Raw genomic sequence first — 10,330 nt, 5'->3', positions numbered from 1 at the left:
CTAGCTGTATACTGTCTAGTGTGAAGCCGCATAGTGTGAGTGTAGGGGATGGACATCAGATATGATAGCTGGTGAAACTGTGTACATGTTGTTAAGTTCAGTTGTGTAAATCCACAAAGAGCAGCAGGTCAGCTGATTGCAGCCTTTACACTAAGAAAACTTTATGAAGCTTACATCAGAAATTATTGTGGGCCATCATTTTTTCCCTACACTGAGCGCCATTACTAATTTTAGAGTTCCTCCACCACTTTAACCCCTGACTGCGCATTTTCCTGTTTAGAGGCAAAGTCACCCTCTACAAAGTAGGCAACAGGAAACAGTTATTGTTTTGAAATCTTTCAAATCAAAATAAGCACATTCATTAGAATTAGAATTTAGATTAGAATAATATTTGTATTCTTGTGCACTGATAATATTTTATGATTATATTCTTATATTAATATAGCACAAGCTTTAGTTACCTTGTAACCTGTAAACTGTACTTTTTCACTTTTACTCAAAGAAGTTGTTTCAGTGCTTTTACTGGAGAATATTTTTTAAAAACACGGGTATCTGTACTTCTACTTAAGTAAAGAACGTCTGTACTTTTGCCCCCTCTGATGGTGTGTGTAACTCATTACTATCATCTTCACATCATGGGGTGTTTTTGGGGGGGAAACCAAGAATTCAGCTCTCTGTGAAAACAACAGGAAATGAGCAGATACACTGTCAGAGTGCTCTTACAGGAGTTAAATGTTCAGATGATGATTCCAGCTGTTCTTCAACCTGCAGAAATCATCGTAAAGCTACTACATCTGGATTAGAACAAATCAGTGTTTTTAATATCAGTTTAGTCAAGTTTATTGTTCCTGCCCAGAGATCAGGTACAAAAACTCATCTCAGAGATGACAGCATCTCAAATTAGCATCGTCAAAACAGAGCAACAATAAAATAAATACATGCACATCTATGCAAAACAAACAAACAAACGAGGCAGTTACTGAGCTGAAACATAGTTAACAATGTACATGACAACAGCTCGCACACTGCAAGTCTCCAACTTTACCAGTTGTTTTGCTAATGTTTCCAGCACTCGTGATCTTCATGCACTGAGTATTTCTATTTATTTCTGAGTTAATCTATTAACTTGTGAATGACAGGACAACTGCACATTTGTCATGGTCCCCGTGCCTCGCCAGCTGACCCCTTGTTAGGCAACATGTTTTTTTTTTTTGTTTTTTTTTTTCTGCTCTCTCTCTCTCCTCTGCTGGGGCGGTGCTTATTACGGGCTCCCGCCCTTGGCCCACGCACCTGCGTTCAATCTCCCCACCTGCTGCTGATCTCCACTAATCTTGAGCCCTTCTTAAGACAGTAGTGCTTTGCTACTCATCGTTGGATCGTTGAGCAATCTGTGTCAGGCACCCTTTAATCTGAAAACTAGAATCCTTGAGTTGTTGTCGTTACTAACTGACGCTTCTTTGTGTAGATCTTTCCTAGACCTGCCTACCTGAAATCCTGCAAGTGAGTGTGTGGAAGCATGAGAGCCTGCTGAGGAGAGTGGAGTGTGATTTGGAGAGGAGTGGAGCATGTTTGATCCCTTCCTTTTCCCCCACGGTCCCTGGAGCCCCTCTAGAACATTGTGTATATATATAATCACTTGGTGTTGTCACTGTAAATACATTCACTGTCTTTTCTGCAAGGATCCCTCGTCTGCGCCTGAGTCTGTTTAGGAACTCTGACAACACTGGAGTTGGACACATGTAATCTTTAAAAGCTTCTCATAGTGTTTAGGTCTGGAGGTGCAGAGTGCACATGACCATTACTCCTAAATGTTTTCCTCCTAGTGAGGAAACAAAATATTCACATTTTGCACAGTGAAAGCTGACAGTCAGTTAGAAAACTGGTATTTTAAGCATACTGACCGACTCATGACGTCAGCACGTCTTTTTCTTTTGGCTGCTCCATTTAGGGAATCACCACAGCAGATCCTCTGCCACCATCTCATCCAGTCCCTAGCATCCTCCTCTGTCACATCCTTAACGACAAATAAGAATCTTGTATGTGGTCTTACTCTTTTCCTCATTCTAGGTTTGACAGATTTTCAATGATTGTATGATCATTGATCAGAAATTACAAAGTAAGACCTGAGGTGACCAACATTTTTAAATGTATTCTATATGTATTCTGTTTAATACAAACTGCGACTCCTATATTCACTGTTTTCCGAGGTTTCAGCGTTCAACGTTCAAAGACATGAAAATGTTACACAAGCTCCTCAATTAATCTCAGTTTTATCTATATAGCGCCAAATCACAACAACTGTTCACTCAAGGTGCTTTATACTATAAAGACCCTACAGTGATGCAAACATATGACTGATTTCCAGGCATTGCTGTAGTTTCATACAGAAGTCACATTAATTAGCAGGTGCCACTGTGCCACCCTCCTGGAAGGAGCTGAGGAGAGCCCCAGACTCGGGGTCACCCAGCAGCCACGGTGCAGAAGCTACAGGGACTATATTTCAATTCACTCTCCTCTCATTACTATATGCGAATCTGCCTGGGCTGGGAGCCACCACTGCTATTCTGCTCTGAGGCCTTCCCCAAACATTTGTCTTAATTCATGCTTATGCCATCTGCCTTTACGTATGTGAAATGCTTTCAAATCTAAATGAGAATTTGGGCCAGCTAAAGAATTACAATGCAGAAGTTGTCATTACAGGATTGGTGTGCTTGCAATGTTTTACATGTGTTGCACAGTATGGAATCTTGTTGTTTTTAAGGTTGCTGCAGTTACAGTGGTTATTCAACTGCAAAAGGGATCACTTTCTGTTGTTGGTTTTGCTGCCAGAGGTTTCTGTAGTTTCCATTGATTTTGTTAGTTGCAGGTATAGTGTCAATGGTTGCTTGCATCATTCCAGGTGTTTTGTTAGTTTCACAGGTTTGTTACCCTGCAGATTTTTGGGAGATTGTGGGAGTTGCCTTGTGTAGTTGTAGGCAATGCTGTAGACACAGTTTAGCAGTTTTGGCAATTTCAGTGACAATTTTAGACGTTGTTCACATTGGTGTTGTTAGTTACACTGGTTTCAGATATTGCTCTAGTTTAATTGCTAAGTCATTTTTTTTATAAGGGTTGCCGTAAATGCTGAAGTGAGAGAACTGCTGAATTCATTTAAGTCGCCTGTTTAAAGGCACGATTAATCAGAAATTGCCACCTAAAAACTGAGCCGACCAAAATGTTTAAATGTAAGACTCACAACTCTTACCTCATTTCACTGAAACACAGCACCTCCTCTTGGTGATGTCACCTCATTCCCTCACCGACAGCTATCAGCCTACAACACATATGTTGGGTTTAGATTAGTTTCACTTCTACAAAGAGGAACCTACACTGTCATTATTACTGAGAGGAGAAATGGCGCAGAAAGGAGTTCAGCTCGACCGAGAAACCTTCTCTTGTTCCATCTGAGCTACTTTGAGGATGTGACAGCAGCTGTGTCAGAGACCAGAGATAAACTACAGGACATTCTGAGAGAGGAATGGACAAACATCTCACTGACAGTCACTGAAGAGGATGTTTTACTGTCACCAGCAGAGCCAAAGACCAGAGCTGGATTCTTAAAATATTCACATGAAATCACACTGGATCCAAACACAGCAAACACACATCTGTTATTATCTGAGGGGAACAGAAAAGTAACAAGAACAGAACAACAACAGTCTTATTCTGATCATCCAGACAGATTCACTGCATGGCTTCAGGTCCTGAGTAGAGAGAGTCTGACTGGACGTTGTTACTGGGAGGTGGAGTGGAGAGGGAGAGGAGTTGGTGTAGCAGTTGCATACAAGAATATCAGCAGAGCAGGGAGCTCTGATGAATGCAAATTTGGATTCAACGACAAATCTTGGTCTTTACGTTACGATTCAAATGGTTTTCAGTTTTGGCACAATGAAGTCCGAACCAACCTCTCAGGTCCTCGGTCCTCCAGAGTAGGAGTGTACCTGGATCACAGAGCAGGTATTCTGTCTTTCTACAGCGTCTCTGAAACCATGACTCTCCTCCACAGAGTCCAGACCACATTCACTCAGCCGCTCTATGCTGGACTTCGGTTCTTTTATTATGACAGTGACACCGCAGAGTTCATTAAACTGAAATAGACAGAAATGATTGAAGGACACTTGGTTAAAACAGGTTTTTCGGTTTCCACTTTCTTTGGTCTCTTTCATTGTTGCTCAGACGTTATTGATGTGCTGTTGCTTAGCCTGTCAGTAACACTTTATAGGTGCGACTTTGACATTGCATTATTTGTTGTCTAGTTAATGATTGGCTTTGTTTTAATGAAGGAAAAGTGTTTCACTCTGCAGAAACAATACAGCCTCATATATCTTTGTAAATGTTGTATGTTGTTCTAATTAAGGTATTTAATGTAAAACATCCCATTTCTAGTTTGTTATATCTTCTACACAAGAGTTATTCTTTATGGGAAACTGTTTTTCATTTATGTGCACTGTCATGTTTCAATTTAGAGAAGTGATCAGTTTGGTTGGGTGTTTTTGTGTTATTCTCTGGTTGGTTCCTTTTTCTTTTGTTTAAGAAAACTAGCCATTGAAATATGTGCAACCCTGTGAAAAGAAGAAGTAATATGCACTCAAACAACTTTGTATGGAATAAAATGACACCTTATATAAAACTTCCTCAGTTAATCACTGTATTGTGTTCCAGTAAAATTTGACTGAGTTAAAAGTTTCATCTCTGAAAAATATTGTTAACTTGATCAGACTGATATAACAGTTCAATAGTTCAGGCCCTGAAGTGCCGGTGATGATCGTCCGGAGTGAGGCCCATTTAGTCCAGCACAACTCTGCAGACGTCTGCGAATCTGCCCCGTGAGGTTGGCGGCAGACTCAGGGCCGCCATCTCAGCCCCCCCGACAGCAGTGGAAGCTGCTGTGGTGCCCAATCTTGCACACTTCTGCCCCAGGACTAAAAATATGTCATATCCTGGATTAATCACATCACATCCTGCATTGGACAATTCCTGACTGAGTCTATCAAAGTCATAGTGGTAAACACGAATAACTTGGATGTGAAATAGATTCACAAAGACATTTGGAAGGAGGTAACCCAGACAGACATGAAACCATACATGAGTCATTTGATTTGTACAGATCTAGAAATGAATCTACCAGAAGTTCATGCAGAGTCTGGCTGGACAATCTTTTGGGCCAATCACTCAATGAATTTCCCATGTTGCCATGCGTGATTCACTTTAACAACTGTGATTCAAGACCAGGCCGTCATCAACAAGACAAGCTGGCAGTCAGTGGATGGCGTGCCTGCCCCTCATTTTTAACCCAATCCAAACATCAGTTGATGAGCATCTAGTCACTTTTAGGGGATGCTGCCCTTTTATACAGTATATGCCAAGAGTGCCATTTAAATGTAGCATAACGATCTGGGCAACATATCATGGCAGGACAAGTTATGCCTGAAACATTCAAGTATGTACTGGGAAACATGAAGACGGTGTTCCTCAAAAAGAACCAAGGGCAGCACATGGTTTTGGAGATAACTGCAACTATCATTGGGCCATTCTGGATTACAATAGGAACAAAGGTGGATTTGACAACCATGCTAAGGTATGCTTATTTTTGTACTCCTTGTCTATCATCAGATTGTTTGAAATGGACTATAAAGTGCTGCGCCAGCTGGCCCGGCCTCCACAGTCACCTGACCTAAACCCAATCCAGATGGTTTGGGATGAGATGGAGCGCAGAGTGAAAGCAAAGGGCCAACAAGTGCTCAGCATCTCTGGGAACACCTTCAAGACTGTTGGAAGAACATTTCAGGTGATTACACATTGAAGCTCATCGAGAGAATGCCAAGAGTGTACAAAGCAGTAATCAAAGCAAAGGGTGGCTATTTTGAAGAATCTAAAATAGGTTTTGAGTAATTTCAGATTTTATTGCTTACTGCATAATTCAATACGTGTTAATTCATAGTTTTGATCATGAAAACAAGAAAAAACATTAAATGAGAAGGTGTGTCCAAACTTTTGACTGGTAATGTACACTCACATCAACGAGACATATGGATTATGAACAACAAATAACAGTTCAATACATGGGTAGCACTTTATAATAATGTCACACTAGTAAGTATTAGTGAGGTATTGGCAGGTGCTTCATTCTTACTATGCCATTTATAAATACAGTTATGTTATGTTTATCCATCTGTTACTGGTACACCATGCACAGCTATCACTGCTATTACATCACTGCTAGTAAAACTGATAATCATAATCATATCCTTTCATTCATTTCCGCTTATCTTTTTTCAAGGTCGAGGGGGCACTGGAGCCTGTTCCAGCTGTCTTAAGACAAGAGGCAGGGTACCCTTGGACATGTCGCCAATCTGTCCCAGGGATAACCCACATACACAGACAACCATTCACACTCACATTCACACCTATCCCCACTAATTGCATGTCTTTGGACTGTGGGAGGAAGCCGTAGTACCCGGGGAGAACCACACAAACACGAGGAGAAGAGAACTCTAAACAGAAAGACCCCGGCCTGATAATGAAATTGATTTTGCTGCAGTTGCTATATGTAGTTTCAGATGCTAGTTTAATTGCAGAAGTTACCATGTTTTGTAGAAGATGCTGCTGTAGTTTGCAGGTTTTGTGGTTAAAACTGTTACTATACTTTGCTGATGATGTTGCTTCTAGTTTCAGTCATTGAATTAGTTGCAGACGTTGCCACTGCTTCAATGTGTTTGTTGGGTTGCAGTAGCTATGCTTACTTACAGTTTTTTTGTGCTTGTTTTACATTTGTTATCCAAGTTGGAATCTTTAGTCACATGTTTTTAAGGTTGCTGCAACTCAAATAAAGTTGCAAAAGTTGCCAAAGTGATCCTTGTTGTTGTGCTATTGTTGCTATTGTTGCTATTGGCATTGTTAGTTGCAGGTGTACTGTCAGTGGTCACTTTCTTCATTGTAGGTGTTGCATTAGTGTCACAGGTTAGTTTAGCTATAGTGTCTGATTAGTTGTGGGAGTTGCCTTGTGTAGCTGTAGGCATTGTTGTAAACATGAGGGGTTTTTATGTAATTTTTGCAATTTCAGTAACAAACTTAGTTGCAGATTGCAGTTGCAGTTTTTCTGATAAGTGTTTGTTACAGTGGTTGTAGATATTTCTGTAGTTTCATTCAGAAGTCATTTATTTATTTAAAGATGTTACTGTAAATGTTGCAGTGATGGGTTTGTTTACCTCATTTAAGTGTCGCTCCTATCAGAGAGCCCATTCTGATTCCATTTAATAACAATTTTACGGGTTTTCCTGAATTTACCACCTAAAAACTGAGCTCACCAACATTTTTTAATATACTGTTTATAAAAAAGGTATTTACTTCAAACTCAAACCTCATCCTGGAATACACCAGATACTGATAACTCCTCCCCTTCTACCTGACAGCACCTCCTCTTTGTCTGTTTCCTCATTCCCTCCCATTCAGTCTATATTTTGAAAATGGGCATAACCAACATCTGTTGACGTGTAAGAGCAGACAGCCTCCATTTCCCACGTAAACACCTATTGATTAGGTCACAGCTCAGAATAGTTTCACTTCTGCAAAAGACAAACCAGCAAGTCATTGTTACTAAGAAAAGAGAATGGATGAAGAAAACATTTCTTGCTCCATCTGTTTGGATCTACTGAAGGATCCGGTGACTACAGCCTGTGGACACAGCTACTGCATGAACTGTATTAAAACCCACTTTGATGAAGAGGACAGGAAGGGAATCCACAGCTGCCCTCAGTGCAGGAAGACTTTCACACCGAGGCCTGTCCTGGAGAAAAACACCATGTTAGCAGCTTTAGTGGAGCAGCTGAAGAAGACTGGACTCCAAGCTGCTCCAGCTGATCACTGCTATGCTGGACCTGAAGATGTGGCCTGTGATGTCTGCACTGGGAGGAAGCTGAAAGCCATCAAGTCCTGTTTATCTTGTCCAGCCTCTTACTGTGAGAAACACCTCCAACCTCACTATGATGCAGCTCCGTTAAAGAAACACAAGCTGGTGGCCCCCTCCAAGAAGCTCCAGGAGAACATTTGCATGGTTTCAGATATACAAGAGAAAGTGACAGACATCTCATCAAGAGTTGCTGAAGAGGATGTTTTACTGTCACCAGCAGAGCCAAAGACCAGAGCTGGATTCTTAAAATATTCACATGAAATCACACTGGATCCAAACACAGCAAACACACATCTGTTATTATCTGAGGGGAACAGAAAAGCAACAACAGTGAAAAAACATCTCTGAAACCATGACTCTCCTCCACAGAGTCCAGACCACATTCACTCAGCCGCTCTATGCTGGACTTCGGTTCTTTTATTATGACAATGACACTGCAGAGTTCATTGAACTGAAACAGACAGAAATGATTGAAGGACACTTGGTTAAAAACTTTTTTTTTCTAGTTTCCACTTTTTGTCTACATTGTTGCTGCTTAGAGGTAATTGATGTGCTGTTTCTTAACCTGCCAGATCTGCAAATAAAGTCATTTTACATTTGAATCTTTTGGACAGATGTTAACAGGGTTTTGTTGATGCTGGTGTGGTACATGTAACTCATCACTCGTGTTTTTATATTGTGTGTTGTCAATATTAAAAAGGTTAAATACAGTGTCTGCTTCAAATCAATCCTCTTTCTGGAATACATCAGAGACTGGTAACCCCTCCCCTTTTTCTGCCTGTTACTGGTCTGTCTGTAATACCTCCATATGTCAACCTGTTTCCCCCCCTGGTTGTTTTCCTGTGAGTTATCAACACGTTCTCACTCCCAACTCGTCAAATGTGTGACGCATGGTCAGGCTCCCTCTGCTTCACTTATCGACGCGCAGGGTACCCCCTGGCGTCGGGAATTGACGTGCAGGGTCCTCTCATTGAATACTATAGAGCTCCCTAAACGTTGCTTATTGACGACAAGAGATTGCCGCGGAAGAGCCTGTTGTTCGTATATTTATACATTTCCAAAATCACATTGTAGTGACCTATACAAAACACAATAAATTATATTATGTAAACAACTACCTGAGAAACAGCAGATACAGCAGATACATTAATTATAGGCTGTTACTTTTGTATCGTTTATTGCATATGGAGGGAGTGGTGTATGCTGGGTAATGGCACAGCTAGCTACTGGGTGACTTTATTCACCTGCTTCGGCTGTTATCAGTCCATACAATGGGCGTTATTAGCACAAATCAGTCCCATAGATATGGGCCATCAAAAATAAAGTTTGTATTCCCATCTAATAATATTATTTTATTATTACATACCTGTAGCACAATCCGTTCAGTTAGCTTCACACAAAAATAGCTGGTAGAAATGTCCTCCAAAGATTATCTTTGTTCACCTCTGAGGGGGTATTTTGATGCTGATCCTCTTCATCTGTTCACTGCCTGCTGGAAACCTGCTTGCTGCTGCTGCTCTTCTCTCGGCTTCCCAGAGTAAATCTGAAAAGTCACCTGCCTGCCCTCCTGCCTGCCACAACACACCTCTGCTCTAAAAAAGAAAAGGTCAGACATGTTGTTCTTCTCTTTACTCCACCACACACCCAGAGAAACTCCCGTCTCTGTAGCTTTGCTTCAGCCTGTAATACAAGGAGGCAAAATCTCCTTTCACTCACCTCACATCGTACTCACCTTTAACCTCATCTAGAAATAACTCACCTTCTCCCTCTGTTACAGTGAGTCCTGCTCTGTGGAATTTCCTCCACGTCTCACCTCAGCCTTTCTGATCCGTGCGATAAATAAAGTTTTCCTTCAAATCAAACAAACATGTACCGAGTCAGCTTTTGGCTCCAACCTCTTTACACCGGCTGCTTGGCCTTGACAGCACAAGGTCCTGGACCACGTTTACATGTCTTCATAAGTTAACAGATGTGAAGTATTTTCACATACGGCCCTTAAAGCTTCTGTTAAAATGCTCCACAACACTTGGTTCAATCTGGCTTTATGCAGAGAAATGTGTGATGTTAAACTGAACCATCAGCTGATGCAAATGTTTATTATTAAACTCCTCGCCTTCATCTGTTGGAAGTTTAACAGGTACACGTCCTTCACTCAGAACATCCTCAAAAGCAGATGCAACAGATGCTGCTGCCTTGGTTTGAAGACACCTGCATGCATACTTAGAAAATCCATCTGTACATGTCAGTAAGTGTCTCACATCATCATTACTAATGTGTCTGTCATCACTATAACTGCATGTGTACAATGTGGAAATTGATGTTATGTAACGATGATACAAAAACAATATCAGAACATAATTTGATTCAGCAAAACCTATTTAT

At 41.0% G+C, this 10,330-nt stretch overlaps 1 protein-coding gene across 1 annotated transcript; it reads left to right on the top strand.

Annotated features, from left to right (window-relative positions):
• The first annotated feature begins 2,877 nt into the window (after positions 1-2,877).
• LOC147334804 (tripartite motif-containing protein 16-like protein) lies at positions 2,878-4,483 on the top strand. Its single transcript, XM_086286003.1, has 2 exons — positions 2,878-2,919; positions 3,306-4,483. Exons 1-2 carry the CDS (start codon positions 2,878-2,880, stop codon positions 4,134-4,136), a joined length of 873 nt encoding a protein of 290 aa, XP_086142129.1. The 3' UTR covers positions 4,137-4,483.
• Positions 4,484-10,330: the final 5,847 nt, after the last annotated feature.

The sequence above is a fragment of the Aulonocara sp. 'chitande type north' Nkhata Bay genome, linkage group LG3 (genome assembly GCF_057382095.1).
Source record: "Aulonocara sp. 'chitande type north' Nkhata Bay isolate Kocher_YH1m ecotype deep benthic linkage group LG3, A_spYH_male_GT1.1, whole genome shotgun sequence".
NCBI classification, from domain to species: domain Eukaryota; kingdom Metazoa; phylum Chordata; class Actinopteri; order Cichliformes; family Cichlidae; genus Aulonocara; species Aulonocara sp. 'chitande type north' Nkhata Bay.
Note: the sequence above shows the minus strand (reverse complement) of the source record. Positions and strands in the feature narration are given on the sequence as shown.

Coding starts and splice junctions, on each gene's coding strand:
- LOC147334804 (XM_086286003.1), top strand. CDS start 2,878: ATGGTTGCTTGCATCATTCCAGGTGTTTTGTTAGTTTCACAG. Junction 2,920..3,305: donor GTGTTTTGTTAGTTTCACAG/GTTTGTTACCCT, acceptor CCTCACCGACAG/CTATCAGCCTACAACACATA.